Source organism: Sciurus carolinensis, chromosome 9 (genome assembly GCF_902686445.1).
Source record: "Sciurus carolinensis chromosome 9, mSciCar1.2, whole genome shotgun sequence".
NCBI classification, from domain to species: domain Eukaryota; kingdom Metazoa; phylum Chordata; class Mammalia; order Rodentia; family Sciuridae; genus Sciurus; species Sciurus carolinensis.
The window spans coordinates 39,073,997-39,094,704 of NC_062221.1; the positions used below are offsets into that span (position 1 = coordinate 39,073,997).

At 40.2% G+C, this 20,708-nt stretch overlaps 1 protein-coding gene across 6 annotated transcripts in view; it reads right to left on the reverse strand.

The window, feature by feature from the left end:
* The window catches only part of Golim4 (golgi integral membrane protein 4), a 76,028-nt gene that overhangs the window by 22,399 nt on the left and 32,921 nt on the right, over positions 1 to 20,708 (reverse strand). For 3 of the 6 annotated variants that reach the window (XM_047563956.1, XM_047563957.1, XM_047563954.1), the window contains exons 2-7: positions 11,908 to 11,982; positions 10,586 to 10,635; positions 9,018 to 9,071; positions 7,168 to 7,318; positions 1,567 to 1,649; positions 1,005 to 1,088 (exon numbers count right to left, since the gene is read on the reverse strand). In XM_047563956.1, coding sequence (XP_047419912.1) covers positions 1,005 to 1,088; positions 1,567 to 1,649; positions 7,168 to 7,318; positions 9,018 to 9,071; positions 10,586 to 10,635; positions 11,908 to 11,982 — 497 coding nt within the window. The remainder of the gene's footprint in view (positions 1 to 1,004; positions 1,089 to 1,566; positions 1,650 to 7,167; positions 7,319 to 9,017; positions 9,072 to 10,585; positions 10,636 to 11,907; positions 11,983 to 20,708) is intronic. The other 3 variants (XM_047563960.1, XM_047563959.1, XM_047563958.1) reach the window with 1 other exon arrangement.

A 20,708-nucleotide genomic window follows, 5' to 3' on the forward strand; every position in this document is an offset into this window, starting at 1 on the left:
ACTTGACAAAAGTCTGTAAAGAAGGCTTGGAATGAAATAATCTCCTCTGAAGTCAATTTAATTTATACATATGTAAAAAATTACCACAAAGCCACAGTTTAGTAGGGTCACCCAATCAATGACTACTTTTAAGAAAAGAAAAAGAGAGAAGCCACAGCCTCTGAGATGGGTCAGGGTCTAGCATATTGTACTATTTGAAAATTTTATAAAGACAAAAATTATGCATGTCCTCCTGATAAGCACGGAGAGGTGGTTTCCTCTTGCCCTTCTCTTGTAACTCCTTCAACAGGAAGAACAATGAAGACCTGGCTGAATACAGCCACTAAGCTAGCCATTCCTGTTTCTTAGCTTCTCCCAGAAGCACTCAGCACGGCAGCAATTTCATAAGCTCTCAACACTCATAGTTGTTCTTATCCATTCAGTAAATATATGCTGAGGGCCTGCCTGTACCAGGGGTTGTTCCAGGCTTTGAACAAATGGAGATTATGACTCCTGTTCTTCCTTCTCTATTGACTCTTCTCTTTTCTGTACTTTGACCAACACCACATAAGCCTTGTCCCAAAAGGAGTGTGTGCAGGTTGGAATGTGGGAATGAGGAAGGGATAGAAGAAAAAGTCTGACGACGATTTGTTGAGGTGGCTAGCATCATAAATCCTATAGGCCCTATGCTCAGGGTTGACACAGATCACACAGTTGCAAAAGGCCATATGTATGGGGCAAAATCTGTGATTTAAATAAATATTAGATGATGGCACGTAGGACTGGAAGAGGTAGAAATAGGCGCACCATATAACCAGTGCAAAAAAAAAAAAAAACAACCAGCAAAAATTTATTTAATATTCTCTGGAGTGAATTTTAAAAGCATGCATTGTGCTCAGGATTAGGATAGCTCTGTCCTAAGTAACTCACTGAAGACTGGCTTGTCAGAGACCACATGCATAAAGGAATTCAGAAATATTAAGCAGACTGTAAAAAGAACCCAGAGAGGCTGCTACCCTCCTAACCTGTGCAGCAGCTAGTGCACTCTTGTGGTCTTCCAAAGTCACTACAAGTTGTTCATGCTCGGAGAGTAAGTTCTTATGCTGTTGCTAACAAAAGAGAATTTTACACATTGAGCTTTACATTGTAAGAGAAGTTCTTCTTTGGTATGACCACCCAAATGTTACTTGCTTATTTGTTGTTGTAGAAGCATTTGTCAAGTTTAAAAGTTACTGGAGAGAGAAGATTATGATTTATGTGGTATTTCAAATCTAAAATGTGCTACCCAAATATAACCATTAACAATGAAATCAAATCCAAAGCAACAGCTCTTTCATTATTAATAAACTTTTGTCAATAAAAATCTTGTTAATATGCAATCATCTGACAAAAAAACAATTTCAGTATTAAGGAAAACATTTCGATTTTCAGATCACTTTTAGCTTATAACAGAAGGATAAAAGTGTTGGGTACATTCCAGTTATGCAAAGCCCACAGTCACAGTCTGGATTTGTAAAGCAGGTCAATTAAGGGATGATTTTTAAAGTCATTCTACAGCAGGCAAATAAATGTCTGGTTAAATTTTACCTTGACATCTTGAAGCTGTGTATGTATGTCTTGGTGTGCTTTCCTTAGTTGTCTATTCTCTTCTCTCAAATTGTACACAGTTTCTATTATAGAAAAAGGAAAAACACACACATACATAAAGCCTTGAAATTCTCAAGTTTTGATTCTATTATTTTTAAAATTGAAGTCTCTATCCCCCCCACCACCCCCACCCCTCACACGCACACTGCCCCTGTACTGAGAATAAACCCAGGGGTGCTTTACCCCTAAGCTACATCTCCAGCCCTTTATATTTTTTTTTATTTTTGAGACAGGGATTCAATAAAATTATGGAGGCTGGCCTCAAAATTTCAATTCTCCTGCCTCAGCCTCCCAAGTGGCTGAGATTACAGGCATGTACCACCATATCTGGACTCATATAACTTATTTTTGGGATTTACTTTGAATTTGACAGAATAACAATTCAAATCAACAAAAACTATATCATATTGAGATACAACATGGATTTGTCTGGACATCTTAGTATAACCCAGCTCAGTGGTATACTTTTAAACAAGTTATGTATTATATAATTATAAAAATTTTGTGTAAAATTGTGTAATTATAAAATTTTTAAACTAACCATGAGATACAAATAAAATATTTATGTTAATAAGCAAGCCCTTAGGAATAAAATATAAAGGGCAGGAATGGTCTCAGATTTGAGTCTCTTCCCAAATTAAAGTTATCAGCAAGTACAGGCCCTATTTCTCACAGTGTAATTTCCACAGTCCTCAAAGGGTACTTCAATTACAAAGGCAATTCACAAAGTTAGAGAGAGACAAAGAGAAATCCCACTTATCTGTTAAAAAACTAAATGTTTTCTTTTTCTTACCATTGAATTCTTGATTAATCCGAGTTCAACTTCTAATAGCTATGGGACATTTTTTTTTTTTTTCTTTCTTTCTTTTTTTCCAGAGCAACAATGTGAGACTGTAGCAGTCAGAATGAACTCCTAAAATCTCTTCTCTCAGGCTCTACTGTTTGGGGAAAAGCTTCCCACTTAAAGATTCTAGACCCATCTCTTTCATCTCTTTCGTAAATTTTCGTCACTCTCAGTATCTGGGCATTGTGCATTAAGAAGTGGTAGCTACTAAGCCAAACCCAACCCGCAAACATTACCTGACCTCTGAGATGTTGACCTATACAGTATTTTTCACATTTGGTTGCCACCATTTCAAAATAGAGAAAGTGGATCTGATAAAATCCAGCAACATTGGGCCAATTCTCATGTTCAACAACACTCAGCAGAAATTGAGCATCAGCAGGTATAACTGTTTTCCAGTGGGAGGTGCTTTGGAGATGGAATAGCAGGTACTATGATCACTTAGCAGGAAGAGCTGGTGTAAACCCGGAGTGTCCTGAGCAAACTATCCCTAAATGACAGCCATCTCCTTCGGTCAAGGCCCTAACTCCCCAGGTGTGCTCAGCACTGAAGGAAAGTGTCAATCACCAGCTCTCCTCATGTTCTGGTCATTTTTACTCCCTTATAGTCCCTTCCTGACTCCTGGACATTGGATCCATGACTGGGTTTGGGGGAGAGATCAGGAACAAGGTGGGAAGTATGGCCAGTAACTGGGTGGTACACCTACAAGTAATGAAGGATTTTCTCAAAATCCAGTGGCATCTAAGAGGACCTTATGATGTGTGCCACTAGATGGTGGCCTTCAGTCGAACACACACACATTTGAAATACCAAAACTCTGCTAGTTTTTGAAGCTATTTCAGATTATAAACTTAATGGCGGTGGCTCTGGGCCTTTGCTGGGCTTCTCCAAACTAGAGGCTGTTTAACTGCAGCAGGCCTCTACTTGTTCATATGTCAAAGGAGGCTGACCAGCATGCACACTTCAGTGGCTGTTGTAAGAATTAGATGAGACCACACACATGAAGAGGTTCACTGGAACTGCTGTAGGCACTCCTTCGTTCTGTGCTGGTGATCAGAATGATGATGATGATGAGGAATTACCTTAGCTTTGTGCTATGGGCTCACCTCCCTAGGAGTTCCAAGTTCTCTCCCTGTGTCACGTTCAACTACCAAAGACTGCCTGGACTCCACACCTTAGCTGGCCACCAGTGACCTGCATGGATCACAAGGTGCTTTAATTAACTGCCCTATGCTTTTGTCAAGAGTCATATTCAAACAAAGGTGCTAATGTGCACACTGTCTGTGAAAGTGTCAAAGTCACTGTTTGGGGCTCTAGAAAAGTTTCTGTCAACAATTGGTATCAGAAGTACTGCTGTCTTTAAGAGCCTACAGAGTGGGAGAAAATCTTTGCCAATCATACTTCAGATAGAGCACTAATCTCCAGAATCTATAAAGAACTCAAAAAACTCTACACCAAGAATGCAAATAACCCAATCGACAAATGGGCTAAGGAAATGAACAGACACTTCATGGAAGAAGATCTACAAGCAATCAACAGATATATGAAGAAATGTTCAACATCTCTAGTAATAAGAGAAATGTAAATCAAAACCACCCTAAGATTCCATCTCACCCCAATTAGAATGGCGATTATCAAGAATACAAGCAACAACAGGTACTGGCGAGAATGTGGGGAAAAAGGTACACTCATACATTGCTGGTGGGGCTGCAAATTAGTGCAGCCACTCTGGAAAGCAGTACGGAGATTCCTTAGAAAACTTGGAATGGAACCACCATTTGACCCAGCTATCCCACTCCTTGGCCTATACCCAAAGGACTTAAAATCAGCATACTACAGAGACACAGTCACATCAATGTTCATAGCTGCTCAATTCACAATAGCCAGAGTGTGGAACCAACCTAGATGTCCTTCAATTGATGAATGGATAAAGAAACTGTGGTATATATATACAATGGAATATTACTCTGCCATAAAGAATGATAAAATTATGGCATTTGTAGGCAAATGGATGAAATTGGAGAATATCATGCTAAGTGAGATAAGCCAATCTCAAAAAACCAAAGGAAGAATGATCTCACTGATAAGTGGATGATGTCACATAATGGGGGGTGGGAGGGGTTAGTTTTAGGGTTAGAGTTAGGGTTAGGGAGGGGGGCAAGAATGGAGGAATGAAGGACTGTATAGAGGGAAAAGAGGGGTGGGAGGGTGGGGGGAAAGGGAAAAATAACAGAATGAATCAAACAACATTACCCTATGTAAATTTATGATTACACAAATGGTATGCCTTTACTCTATGTACAAACAGAGAAACAACATGTATCCCATTTGTTTACAATAAAAAAAAAAGAAGTACTGCTGTCTTTTTCTCTGAAGTCACCAGTATGGTCTCTTTCTGACAACTGAACTCCTGAATGCTTACTGTATTTCCCCTTTTTGTCCTGGGTGTTGGGAAGTTCAGATCAGATTATGAGGCTGAACCACCTCAGTTCTCAGAAATCACGTGTCCTACTATTTCCCACAGGTTGGCTTTCGGCTCTGTGTTAAATGTTATTATGGTTTAGAGGTGAGGTGTTTTTCAAAAGCTCACATGTGAGACAATGCAAGAGAATTTAGAGTGAAATGATTGGGTTATGAAAGCCTTACCCTAACCAGTGCATTAATCCACTGATAGGAATTAACTGAGTGGTAACTGTAGGAAGGCAGGATGTGGCTAGAGGAGGTGGATTATTGGGGGTGTGCCTTTGGAGTTTATAATTTTTCCATGGTGAGGAAAGCTCTCTCTCTCTCTGCTTCCTGGAGTCATGTCCTAAGCTGCCAGCCTCCACCACACTACTCTGCCTTGATGTTGGTCTTCACCTCAGGCCCAGAGCAGTGAAGTCAGCTGTCTACAGACAGAGACCTCTGAAACTGTGAGCCCCAAATAAACTTTTCCTCCTTTAAAATTGTTCTTGACAGGTATTTTGGTCATAGCAACAAAAAAAGCAACTAAAACAGTAAGTTACAAGTTCAGTGGATTAGACAAAGGGAATGAAGGGAAGGGAGGTGACAGAAATAGGAAAGACAATGGAATGAATCTGACATAATTTTCCTACGTACATATATGAATACATCACAGTGAATCGCCACATCATGTACATTCACAAGACAGGGATCCCAATTAGAATAAGATGTACTCCATGTTTGTATAAATATGTCAAAGCAGACTCTGTCATATTCAAGTATAACTAAAATGAATTTTTAAAATTAAAGGGTAAATAGATCTAAGAAAACCTGTTTTTCAGTGCTATTGCTAAAGTTGAATGTATCAAAGCACAAAAAGTTCTTAAATCAGGCATCTAGAACATTTTATTTCTCTGTATATATACTTATTATTCATATAATTTAATGAATTTACTCAGTTTAGCAAACACTAAATAGTGTATCCATAAGCTAATGTCTCTTCCCTCTTCACACAAAGCTGTGACTCCCCCAGACACTAGAATCCTCTGGTTTTCTCTTCCTTTATGCCATTTTTGTGAATGCTTCCAGTATTTAGTCTTTCTTGCTTTCTGTCTCCAATAATCTCTCACTACCTGGCCATTACCATAGACATGCCAAGGACATATTCTCTCTCTTGGGTTCCACCTACTGACACCTGGTCCAAATAGCAAGACCATCTTAACCCTTCCTAGGATTGCTTCAGTCATGGCTTACCTATGTCTACAAGGCTTTTGTTATAACTTGCTTGGGGGTGGATATTTATAGACAAAATATTACAAAATACTGCAAAATATAGAAAGGCCCTAAGTGCCCATCACCCATCTTCACTCCATGATGGTATCTTAGTAAATGTGGCACATTTCTCAAGCTAGGACACTGTGTCACACAATACAAATGATTATAGGCCTTATTCAGATTTCACAACTGGTTTTGCATGTGCCAATTGTCTTTTAAAACTACTTCTCACACTCCAACCTTACTTAGCACTAATGCATTTGACTGCAGAATGCACTGGTTTCCTGAACTCATTTGTACTCAAAGAAGTGATGCCTTTTGTCCCCTATTACTATGAAAATGTCTGCCGCTGATGTTGGTGGAGTTAATACACTGTCTGCCAGTCACTATTCTACGTGCTCACACCAACCCTACGAGGTCAATACCTTTATGATCATTCCTGTGTAACAGATAAGGACAATGAAGCCTGTGGTGATCACACAACTTGCCCATTGTCACATTAGTCTTTGAAAAAGCCCAGATTCACAGCAGTGTGTGACTGGAGACTGAACTTTTCGTAGCTCCTATTAGTTGTCAACAGGACATCTCCCTGTCCCCCTGGGGATTTTTGGAAATGTGTGGAACAATTTTTGATCATAACAATAGTTGAGGAACACTGAAGGCATGTAGTAGGTAGGGAATCTAGAATGCTAAATGTCTCACAACACACTTTCAGAGAATTGTCTTACCCAAATTGGCCATATGCCCCACTAAAATAGAACAGAATAGAATACTAAAGTCATTTATTTTGCTTCCCTATACAAATCCATTAAGATAAAAATGAAAAGTTACAATGAAGCAAGTAGCTGGTAAAGGAACACAAGATACATGTAAATCAATCACTACACAAAAACAAGATGAAAATGAATTATTCTACAGAAACATTAATAACTACTCAATCACAAAACAACGGGCTAAAGCTAATTTGATTTTCAAAATACCTTTTAGTTTAGAAAGTTCTTGTTCCTTTTCTTTCTGAAATTGCAAGTATTTCTGTTTGTGGTCATTGAATGTCCTACTGAAGTCTTCCCCTTGTTTACGATGTTCTTCTTCCAAGTCACTGTGCTGTTTCTTCAGCTCCTCATGTTGACTCTGCAAGACGAAAACTTGAGTAGAGATATACATTCTCTAAATTACATGAGTCTTTTTTCTTTTCTTTTTTTTTTTTTCTTGCAATATATTCATAGAGGACCCAATCTTCTATGAATACTGAGGGACAACTGAATGTTGCTGGGAAAGTACCAGATTGAAAAGAAGGAAGTCATAATATTTGTCGAGGGTAATTTTGCCCTTAGCCTTATCTCATTTCCACAGTAATTGGAGTCCCTCAGACTTTCTCTAAATCTCTTCCTTTTCCATCTCTCATGCTAACTTCTTGTTGTTCGCAGCGATGCTAAAAATTAAGGGAAAAATTACTTTTGGCCTTGATCCCAAAGTCATTTGAAATGGGAAAATGGAATATTGCTGCACAAAGGAAAACCAAGCTGAGGAAGCCAAAGCCGACATCTGCATTTGCTCTTACTTCTTCCAAGAAAAGTCAAGAAATGGGTTCTTATGCTGGGTGTGGTCATGCACACCTGTAATCCCAGGGACTGGGAAGGATCGTAGGTTCAAGACCAGTCTGGGCAACTTAGCAAGACCCTGTTTTAAAAAGGACTGGGGATGTAGCTCCATGGTGTTCAGAGATGTCCCGGTTCAGTCTATTATTATTTTAAATAATATCTAAACTGCTTATAATACTTAATACAATGTAAATGGTATGTAAAACACTATTGTATTGTCAAGGGAATAATGATGAGGAAAACAGTTCATTACAGATTCAATTTCCCCCAAATATTTCAGAAATATAGAGGTTGGTTAAATACATGCATGAAGAGCCCATGGATACAGAGGGCCAAATTTCTTTTCTTTGGTCTTCCGTCTTTCAGGTAAATCAGTTTAAAAGTGAAAAAACAAACAAATCAGACTGTTTTCCTTCTTTGGGAGGTAATACAGCAATTGTTTCTAGAACTGATTTCTATCTACCTTATTTTTTATTATAACCCGACATGAAATCACAATTCAGTTCAACTCCACAGCCTCCAAATGCTGACTGTGAAAGGATGGTCTGCTTTAAGTTGTATACTGACTGGCGATAGTGGGAAAGGTTCTGGTTTCAATAAAAAGCCTGTGCCCTACTGATACAGGGAAAAGAAAACACAGAACACAGAGCTGGGGGCTTGGCAGGATGGAGTCGACAGCAGGAAAAGTGATGCTCATCTCTTCTAGCTTGACAAAAACAATGACTTTTTTTTTTTTTTTTTTTTGGTCTTTCTGACCCACAGTAATGAGTTTTACCCCAGGACCTGAGGAGAACGTTTAAATAATAAATTATGCTCCTGTGGTAGGTAAAAGTACATTTATTAAATATTGGTAGCGCAAAGGAAGCATTTTAAGAGTTCTACAGTCTCCAGGCTGTCTAAGATAAAAGAAAATGTCTGAGGAAAATCACTGATAAATTTAACATGCAAACAATTTTAACAATAAAAAGAGTAAAATAAGAAATTAGGGAACCAAAGAGCCTATTGTATAAGAAATCAGGTAATACATCAAACCTGTTCTTTGTAAACAGGTAAATACTACATTGGGACAGTACAACTATAGGTAATTTTTAGCTAAATATGACTTTAACATACTATAACACAAATCAACCCTCAGTACACTTTCTTTAATCACTTTAAAGACCATTAGTCAGTTCAAATATTAGCTAATCCTTTCATTTATTCATGAAGAACAACTTTAAATTACTCACTTTCAACATTTGATGTTGGACATTCAATGCACTGTATCTGCTATTGGAATCTTGCTGTAAATTGGAAAAAAAAAAAAAGTCAACAAAAGAAAACTAATCTGGTTCTCTTGCTAAAGACAGCTTCAAGGTCCTAATAAAAGATTTTCATTTATTTCACATGTATGAGATAAAATGAATTCTATGCTTGAAACCGGATGTCTCTGGGGCTACCTCTCTATTTAATAGCAGAAATAAAATTTTTATATTCTCATAGGTTTGCTACATTTTAGTGATGAAAATGGAGGACACTGAATTGTAAAATGAAAGGATGACAGGGCCCTTAAAAAGTCTGAGCTCTGCCTCTCGTAGTCTAAAGAACTGAGGCCCAGACATAGGGAGGGACTTCTGAGACACATGATCACTGCAGATAGCTAAAACCTTGTGCTGGGTGCTCCAGGCAAGTGGGGGAAGGGGACATGTCAACTGCGACCCAGGCCTCACAAGCTCAGCATGGCTTAATGGCAGGAAGGTAAGAGGCACTTTCCTTCTCTCAACTTCAAGAAATTCTACATAGATGGATTTCACCACAGAATGGGTCACTGAGACAGGCCAAGGACCAGGTGGCCAGCTCCTCATTAAGCAGCAGAGCCAGGGCTAGAACCTGAGCCTAAGCCTGTGGCTGAACTGCACATGTCCAGTCCATGTTTCAGGGGCACAGCTTTGGGTCCAATGGAGCACCTGTGTGTAGGGGCCTCACACACTGCCACCATCCTGGGCAGCCACAACCAGTCAGTACACAAAAGACACCTGGAATGTTCTCGCCCCTTCACTGTGATGATTTACCTATAGACAACACACCCTGCTTTTCTCCATCACCAACACAAGTACACTCTTAGGTATATTTTTTTCTTGTTTACAACTTCTAAAATGCTTTATCATTTTATTTTATTGCTTTACGACTTTGGCTTATAAAGAAAATTCCCTTACAAACGTATAATAGATTGCACACACTTTTGGCTAAGGCTTTTAAAATCATAAGAACTGAAAGCTGAAGGCATCCCAGGCAATTCAAAGAACTGACTTTTCTCAGTTTTAATACCCCCAACACTAGCATTTTATACAACTAAGGCTTATATATTTTTCTTGGTATAAGAGAATGACTTGCTTTTCTCCAGTAAATTTGGTCTTAAAAAACATTTTTAAATGCCAATATCATTCCTCCCTTCATTCATTGCATATTTGTGTTTCAATGCCAACTGTAGTCTAGGTCTTGTGTTAGATTACACTTGCAAAGCCTAACCAAAGCATGATATCCTACAAGAGACCCAATAAACAAATAAGTGAGTGAATAATCTTCTCTTTACTGTTAAACATTGAAGCTATTCTCAGTTTATCACTATCATCAATAATGTGATAAGTAAAGGTAGATTTTTTTAAAAGAATGCATTTTAAGAACTTCCTCTTAGAATTTTTTGGATAGAAAAAAAAAAAAGTCCTATAATCCTAACAATCGACAGTGAAATATATGTAATTGTATTACTATTCCTTCAAGTTTGTGATAGCAAATTAAGCAAACAAAAAACACTTACCCTTCCTTTATTTAGTGTTTCTTGTGCTTCTAACTTATAAACAAGGAAATCTAGGAGAGACGAAATGGAGAAAATAAGAGTATAAGCTCATTCACTGTGGAACTGTAAAACATCTAGAACAAAGATAAAATTTACTCAAACTTGCAAAACTGTTTTAGGTTTAAATCAATCTACTTGGTGATTTATATACTTTATACTGCCTCTGAATGTGCTTGAAAAAGTTGAAGAAAACATTACAGTTTTCTTCCTTACCTTGTAGTTATAAATCCTGCATCGACAAAATCCACATTAAAACCAATTGATTAAAAGTGCACTTAGAATATCTCTGTGGTTAATTTGTTTTGAAATCGGACTGGGAGTGGGGGAAAACTTGCACATCTGAAGACAAGGCTGATTTATGGTTACCCACTAGATGGCATACTAAAATTCTTCTGGGCCTGAATAGAGAAATCAAGCCATCTAAGCCATTTTTAATGCTCTGAAAACTTTATTATCCACTAGATGGCTCTATAAAATCACTCTGCATTTGAAGACGAGAAGACTCAGATCCTCTCACAGCACTGTAATGATGTTAACTCCTGTTCTTCACATAGGCCCAAATGAAGGGTCAGCCAAGTTCCCAACCAACACATACCTCCCCGCTCTCTCTTCTACCCCACCAAGGGGTTCAGGCACACTAACTCCGTTTTCAAGATTTACACAAAACATGAATAACTAAAAATAAGAATGCACACAACTTCAAATCATGAGCTGGATGAGGACTGTGCATTATAGAAAATTCCTAACGAAAATCAACAGCATTGCCTAAAACCTGCATTCGATGTTCCTTTTTCAAACTGAACCAATCAGCTGTGCCAATAAAGGTTTTCAGGGAAAAAAAAAAAAAAAACAGGTATTTTAATTCAAAAGACAGCAGATAGTGTGATTGATTCGTTGTGTTGTACATGGGTGTCTGTGTATCTATCAAAAGCATCATCTACTGAACAAAGCTTGCTGTCCCCCACCATCTGTGACAGAAGCTCCAGGAGTTGGTAATATACCTCTGTAACATTCAGATGAAAAGTTGTTTATTCTGAAATAATACACATAACCAATATATGAACTACCTTAAGGTTGCACAAACAAACGATTCCAAATGTAATCACAAGCAGGAATAGTTGCACATTGCCTAGCATATTTCTTTCTCTGTCCATCTAGAAAACTGACTTCAAGTTGATTTGAGAAATATCTCAGCAAAAAAAAAAAAAAAAGTCGTAATCAAGTACATGATACTTCAAAGAATGTGAGAAAAGTACAGAAGGCAAATGACATGATTAACTTACCTTCCTTTGCTTTCTTATGTTCAAGTCTTTCCTTTTGCAAGGATTTCTCTAATCTCGATCTATGTTCATATACAACTGGAAAGAGAAGAGTTAAAAGTTTGTCTTCAAAGAATTAGAAATTCTACAATAATACTAACATCTGTTTTCAAAACAGGAAGAAAGCAGTGTGGGGCCCTTATGCACAATTACAATAAAAACAAATGCATTATAAGTTCCACTTTCTGGATAAGGGATAAACATATTAAGATACATAATTATTGGCTGACTCCCAGACAGTGTCCCCTTTTCTGGAACAAACACTCTGATACACTCATTTTCTTTGCCTGTTCCTTCTGCCTCTAAATGCAGGTGTCTCAGTGAGGGTCACTGTCAGGTCCTGGCCAATGGTGTCCGCTTTCTTGACTTCAACCCCCATCTGCAGAGCAGCTGCCCCCACATCTCTAATTCCTGCTCTCACCTGTGGTAGCCACTGTATTTCCACCCAGATATCCCATAAGTACTGCAAACCCAACATGATCTTCATCTGAATGAAGGCTGCCTAGATCGACCTGTAAGGAAACCTTGGCAGCACACCACTGGGATGGAAAAGAACGTGTATTCCTACCCTGCCCTAAATCAGGGCAAACAAGTAAGAGAAGCACAGACCCAGAGTGGGGAAGGACTCTCCAAGAATCCATAAAGCACCCACAAAACAATGAGTCAGGTCTACAATCTGCCAAGGCTTGAAGAAGTCAATGGCAACAGACATCAGTTCTGTAAGACCCTCTCTCCTCTCTGCCCACCCATCTACTCTGCAGAGGCCAGAGGTGCTGGTGAACAGGGGTGGTGGGTTGAAAGAACCAGGGAGAAGTAGATCCCAGCTCTCTTCTCTGCTGCAGGCTTCAGGCCAGCAGGAAACAGAAGCTGTGAGAGAGGGAAAAGCCCAGCTTTGTGTGAACAAAGTGTGTTTAATGACACTGGACCAGACCAGAGAGAATAACTGCCAAGCTGACACTATGAGGGTATAAGCTACGGAACGTTAAGTTTTGTGTTTTCAAATCTGAGAAAAGTCAGAGAAGCAGCTAAGTCTGTCTTAGGTTTCACCCAGGAACAGAAAACTCAGTTGCCTGAGTGGTTGGAACAGGCAATGAGGGGGGACAGGGAAAGGATGGATTACATTTCTGATGTTCCCTTTGAATCCTGTTTGTTCAGCATTGTGTCAAGTATGATCTCATTCCCTGGCATGTGAGGCCAAACCTGCCACTCCATTCTTTTACAGACCCAAGCTCCCATGGCATTCCACGATTTCACCATCAGTCACAAGCTGACGGTATGATATACACAACTTCCCCAACGCTACCGCTGCTGCCAACGTTGTCAGGGTTCCAGCAATTCACCTCCCCAGCCCTACTAGGCGCCTGTGCTGCTGAAGGGATTTCTCCTGCCCTTCCTGCCCCCTCCCCCCCGTCACAACTTCCACCATGGCCACCATCTCCTGGATCCTCCACCTTCTCCCACATAAGCCTTCCATTCCTGAGGCTCCATCTGCAGCTGTTACAGACCCTGCACCCACTAGTGCCCCTGCTAACATCTCTGCCATAACACCTGGAATGCCTGTGGCCACCAAACTGGCCTGGTGCAGTCCCCTGATGGCATGCCTGTCCCATCTCATGTCCCCCCAGATCCTCAGCAGTCACTGAAATAAGTCCTGCCCCATTTCCCTCCTCTACCAGGCTGCCTATTTTATCCATGAGACAATCCTTTTCCCTTACTATTATTATAAAGGAATTCAATACAACCCCATGTGTATGGAGCCCCTACCTGAACTAGAAGTCCAGTGTGGGAAACCACATTTTTTCAAACACTTATATGTACGGTATGTAAGCTCCTGGGTCAATTCTAAAAGCCTATTAAAATCAAGAGTTTTCCTGGATTGCTACTAATACCCTCATCCTCAATGATTGGGGGATAAGCAGAAAAAGGACAAAGATTAGCACTATACAGGTTCAGTAGGCCAAGCTAACTGTGCACTCACAGTCTCTAAGAATTTCAGGACAGGGAACATAAGGGGAATTAAATATGAAATTAAAATAACATCTTTATACAACAGAGGCAAGAATAGGGTGGTACAGGAAGACCTAAGTTCCCCAGTCAGGAGCAAAAACACTCCCTCTTCCCCGATGTACTGGCCAAAGTTCTTATGGTCTGGGTAGAAGGCAGTAGGAGGATAAGCACGTCGGTGAAAAGGGAATCTGACGCCAGGCACTGTGTCACACCCCTGTAATTCCAGATACTCAGGAGGCCGAGGCAGGAGTGTCCAAAGTTCAAGATCAACCTGGGCAACTTAGCAAGACCTTATCTCAAAAAGTCAATAAAAAGGGCTGGGGATGTAGCTCAGTGGTACAGCATTTGCCTCGTTTATGCCAGGACCTGGGATCTAGCCCGAGTACTGGAAAGAAAAAAAAAGGCAAGGAAAGAATGAAAGAAAGAAAAGGGAATCTGGGTACAGTAAGTGACACTACAGACTGGACTTCAGCAAGCATGTGCTTCATTTTCAAAGGAAAGAACAGGCAACAGAGTGGAGATCTTGCTGAGCAGCAGCAATGGGTCCCAAGTCCGGGGGCTTCTGAATGGGGGTCACGCATTAAGGGGGAAACAGCCCCAGCACAGCGACACCAATGTTGATGGTGATGATGGTGATGCTGATAAAGAGCAGGACAGCGGAGAGGCACTATGAGGGCTGGGGTGCTCATCACCTGCCCCCAGCCATGATGCTGATAAAGAACAGGGCAGCGGAGAGGCACTATGAGGGTCGGAGTGCTCACCACCCGCCCCCAGCCACCTCAGGTTCTAAGTGTTAAACATCATTGTGGAAGATTAAGGAGAGAGGGAAAAGCTGCATTTAAGATCCCGTGAAGTTCTTTACTTAGTAAAATATGACAGCAATCACTATGAAGTCACTGTGGCAAAGTCAACATCATGTGGTTCCAGGGAATCAGGGAGCGATGATTCTGGGCTGAGGAAGCAGAAAACTCATCAGGGTGATTTCATCTTCAGAAAGAGTGGAGAGTCCACCAGATTCAACCAAGCAGAGAGGGAGCGTGGGGGATCTGGGTGGAGTGTGCTGCTGTGGTGGGGTGGGGCTGGGGGTAGGAGATGGTATTTCATTCTTTGTTCTCTTCCCTGGGATTCAGTCAAAAAGATAACGTGCTACCTAGGTCCAAAGGACCCATTTATCAAGCTGAATCACGCGACCATCTCTGACAGCCCCACCCTCAATAGGAATTTACACATTTAACATATTAACTGCAGTGTGTCTGGAGAGCCAGGAGACCCTAGGATACAGAGTTAGAAACTGTCATAAATAACTTACATAAAACCTATGCAATGCCCACACACAGGGAAGCATGTTTGTGCACTCTGGTAAAGATTTAAAGATCTTGGGAAATCTGAGACACATGCACTAATACACAGAGTCACATCACTAATTACAAGCTCTAAGACCAGACGAATGTGTTTTTGCAAATATAGTAGGAAAAAAGAAGATGTGGTAAACAGCAATAAAGAATATATGAAGAAACCATGAGGTAACTGCACTATTAATACTATCAGAACTGGCCAAGTCATTATTTCAGAAGCAGCTTCTGGTCCTGATGTAATATAACTTAAGTCAGAAATGGCTTAAGGGTTGGAGGATATCACACTGGAGGAAGAGGAAAGAGCAGAGCAGCAAAGAGTGATGGAAAAGTGGAGAAGTACCATTCTTCATCACTCTCAGGAGAAGGAGAAAGAGAAACAGAAAAAGGAGCCTTAAACTATAAACTGAGAAAGCCACATTAGGTGAAGGGAAGCAGAGTGGAAACCAACCCCGAGTTTAAAAGTCTAGAAAGAAGTGGGAGCAGAGCCAAGAGGGGAGAGGCAGGTGGTAATGGAATGGCTAAGAGCACATACCTGGTGCCTGGGTTCAAATCCCAGCTCCACTTCTTAGGGGTAAGTTGCTGAATTTCTTAGCACCTGGGTTTCCTTTTATGGTATATGGGGATAATAACAGCACCTATCTCTTCGACTGTATGTTAGAGTTAAATAAGTGAATATGCAGTGTTCAACTTCTGAATCTTTGTACTCACAATGGTACAAAGCGATATGCACTTAATGGAGATAGTACTTTGAATTTTTATTTATTCAGGGACTGGTGATAGGTGACAGAACATTCTCTTGCGATGCTGGGCAAAGGTGGAAAGCTGCAGCTCCCAGTCAGCCACGCGGTTAAAGAACCCACACTCTGCAGTGTACCCTGCTGCCAAGTTAGGATGCTCAGAAGTTTAGGTGTATGAAATGCATTTTCAACTTCTAATATTTTTTACTTACTATGGGTTTATCAGGACATAACCCTATCATACATGAGAACACTTATATATCAAGTGCTTACAACACTACCTGGCACACAGTGAACAATATAAAATACTAAATTTTTAACCTACATATTGACTTAAAAGTGTAAGAGAAGGCAGGGCACAGTGGTAATCCCAGTGACTCTGGAGGCTGAGGCAGGAGGACTGTAAGCATGAGGCCAGCCTCAGCAACTTTAGCAAGGCCCTCAGCAACACAGACCTTGTTCCAAAATAAAAAATAAAAAGAGATGGGGATGTAGCTCAGAGGTAGGGTTCTGCTGGGTTAAATCTCCAGCACCAAAACAAAGAAAAAAATACAAGAGAAGGAATCAGAGGCTCTCTCATAAGTTCTTCCAATCTTACAATTAAAGTCTAATAAAAAACAAAGTCAGAATACATGCATATTACCATATATACACTGACTTGAATGGCAATAATATTCTTCTGTTTCTTTTTACTTAAAGAAATTCCCCTGTAAACAGAGAAAGCAAATAAATATCCCCATAGCTCATTAAGTCTGTAAGCCTTTCTTTTTTAATAAAAACTGGAGTGAAATAGACCAAACAGAACCTTCGTGTCCTTGTAGCACTTCTAGAACTTTCACTATTTAACATACACACTCACACTCACACCCTTAATTCTTTCACCGCGCATTTTTCAGGCTTTTAGGTTGGCAATTTATCTAGATAGGTTTACTGTTTCACTTAGAAGGAGGACTGCTAATCAATCCTTGTCACCGATCTCTATTTTTCTATTTATACTATGGAGTCCAGGGCATCAGTCAAGATGAACTAATGCTGCCTGAATCTCTACAACAGAAAATGGTATATAATGAGTACACTCACAGCACTGAACGAGTCTAAGGAAAAATAAGTGTAAAAACAATGGCTCAATCTTGGCATTCAAATTGTTGAATGCAGAGTTAGACTGGATCTGAAACGTAAGAACTCATGAGAAAAAATATGAAAATCCATAATACTCATTTCCTCCCCTGCTTACTGAAAATGAATATAATTTTTTCCAAGCAGTGAAGAATGGAAAGAGGTTTTATTTCCTCTTTAAAAACACTCAGGAGTTTAAAAAACATGCCAGCTTCCTGCAGCAATTTTCCATCTCAGCTCTGACTTCCATCTGAAAACCACAAAAGAAATTAGCTGTATATATTCACTTACAGGCAAAACAGGCATCTATACCAGTTCAGAGCAAAGTGCTCCAATTCAGAATTAGAAAGCAACATTCCAAAATAAGGCAGAAAACACTGCTGAGTCCCTTAACACCTTAAGCTAAAAGACGGCAATGTTTCTTTGGCAGAAGCGACAGACCATGGAACTTTGCTTTCAGTTCTGACTACAACCTGATGTTTTTTATCTTTACAAAGCAAATAAGTGACCCAGGCTTGGCATCAAAGTCACACAATTCAACTTGTGCAAACATTAAGATCTGGAAGCAACTTTCTCATCGATGTGTTATCAGATTTAAAATGAGCACACCTGTACTTTGGATAAGTGTGACTGAGGAAAGGACAAGAGCAAGAGAGATGACCCCTCCCTCCAAAAATAAAAGTAAAAAGAAAACAACAAGGCAAATAAATAGAAATCAATACACAGTTCCCAAAACACAGCATTTGAGGTTTTGGAGGTTTGTTAGGCCTGAAATCATAGATATTTGTCATAGTCCTTAAGAACAACTTTGGATTATGGTTCTGTAGCTGGAAGTAGGGTGGAAGCCAGCCACCAGCCCACCCCTCCCCCACAGAACAGTGTGCTGGTGATTCAACATGAAGACAACACCACAGACACATTTTTTCCAATTATCTTTTCTTCCTTTCATAATTTTACTTCAAGTCTACAAAGGAAGACAGGAAATTTCCTTAGGAAAAATAAAGCAAAGAAATCAAAGAAAAAAGGAAGCAGACAACTACTGCCACTTCAGGGTTCAGACTACAGGTCTTTCTTGCAGCCCCCAGCAGTAGAGAAGGAAGGGCATCCCTAAAGCACAGTCTGCCTGCACCCATCTTCAGGACTCTCTGTGGCCTCTTGCAGGTGACTCCAAACCTTATTAAGTCCAGCTTTTACTTCTCACTCAGTCCAGTTTCACTTTGCTATACTCTGGATCTGGAACATAACCCCAACGATTTGGGGAAAGGCTTGGTTCTCAGGGTGGTGCTACCGGGAGGTGGTGGAACCTCTGGAGGCAAGGCCTACCGAGAGATTCTTAGGTCACTGGGGGCATGCCCTCAAAGAAGATTCTGGGCACCCCCAGCACTTTCCTCTTTTTCTGTTGTTCCCTGTCTCATGATGTAAGCAGTTTTCTTCTGCCATGCACTGCCACCACAATGGGCTGCCTTGTCACATTCCAAAAGAAATGGGACCAAAGAATGGATTATGAACTGGAACCTCCAAGACTGTGAACCAAAATAAACCTTTCTTCTTTTTTTTTTCCTTTCGTCTTTATGAGTTAATTATCTCAAGACTTTTGTTGTAGTGACAGAAAGCTAACTAACACACATCTTCCAGTACAACCTCTCCAATCTGCTTTACAATTCAAAGCTAAATTCAATTATTAACAAACACTACATGTTCAAGTCCAGGTTCAGGGCAACCCCTCCCAATGTCTTCCCACCACATGCTGAATGAAACCAAAGCCTTCACAAGGCCTTACTCACTGTTCATCCCGCTCCAGTTCCATGGCCTCCTTCTTACACCCCGAACATGGCAACGTGTATCACCTCAGCAGCTCATACTGCCTTTTCCTGGGTTTCCACTGCACCTTCTCCAGGTATCTGAGTGACTGGTTTCCTCACTTCTGTCAGATCTTTACTAAAAAGACATCTTTCCGCTAAGGACTACCTCTCCAGAATTGCAACCTACCTCCCACCCTCAAAACTTCCAGTCCCGCAGCACTCAGTGGCACATGCCTGCAATCCCAGTAGCTGGGGAGGCTGAGGTAGGAGAATCACAAGTTCAAAGCCAGCCTCAGCAACAGCAAGGCATTAAGCAACTCAGTGGGATCCTGGATCTAAATAAAATATATCGTAGCGCTGGGGATGTGATTCAGTGGTTGAGTGCCCCTGACTTCAATACCTTGTATCCCCCCAAAATGAAAAACTTCCAGTCTCTTTTCCTACTTAATTTTTCTAACACTGATTACTATCTATTATATATTTTGCTTTTTTGTTATATGCCTATCCCATGAAGCTCAACGGGAAAGCAAGAGCTTCTGATTTGCTCAATTTCATTTTTATATCCCTGGTACACTGGATCAGAGGCATTCTATAGCTGTTGGGTGGAATGAGTGAGTGAATAAATGAACAAACTACAAGCCTTGTCGCCTGGGACTGGCTAACTCCTTTTTTCTTCTCCTCTGTATGTCAAGTCCCCACTACTGTGCCAGCCCCCATTGCTCAGTTATTAATATCTAGTCATATTCAATAATATTTATTCAATGAACAAATGCATTTTTAAGATTGTCCGTTGTTTTCTTCCTCTGCCTGCCATTCTTTATGCTCCAGCATTCTTAACTGAATTCCTACACTGCCTGGCTCATTAGTACTCACACATCCCAGAAAACAGACAGATAACAAAATAGAGATTAAATATAAATTCATCTGTTGATGTATAGGCTCATAAGATTAGCATTAGTTAAATCACAGCCCTGAAATATAGATGCTTTCAGAATGCTGAGAGAAAAAAAGAACAGTCTGATTAGATATTTTTCCACTGCATGGCAATTGCACTATTTTTTTTTTTTTTACAGCACAATAAAGTTCCTATAATAGTTCACACGAGTGTCTATTTTTAAGTTTGCTAATGCATACAGTTTAAGAAGTAGTTAAGTGGAAATTTTAACCATGATTTGAATTGGTGCTTAACTGCCTCTTCTATTTTAAATAAAAATATACTCGGGCTTTTCCCCATGCACACTCTAATTGAGATTTGGCTTTTCCCAGCAAGAGCTGTACCAGCTGACTTAGGATATACTTGTGTGCACTAGTCTTCTTTCTGGCATTCTTTCAAGTGTGGGCCACTAATAATCATTCTGATTTTCAGATGCAATCTATTCACTCTTGGGAAAGGATTCTTCTCTTAGCAGCACAGAGCTATTGTATTACAGCCCAACAGCATTCCAGGCACCCTGGGAAACACCAGGTGTAGGAGTTATTCTTATAAAGACTTCCAATCAAACAATTTAAGTTGCCAGAAGAGGCTAAGATGGGTAAAACAGAAGACGATTAGAGATCACCAAAGGTTAGGCTGGCTGGGACGACATGGTAGTTGGCTAAGCCAGCACATTGTGCTAACTGAATCTACTGGAGTGCGGAGGGAAAAATATGCTCCTGTCCCATGATAATGCTTCACTCTGGAAAGCAAAACTCTATCCTCAAAGGTATGCAGGACTGCACAGGTATACAGGTTAGGAAGGCAGGGACAT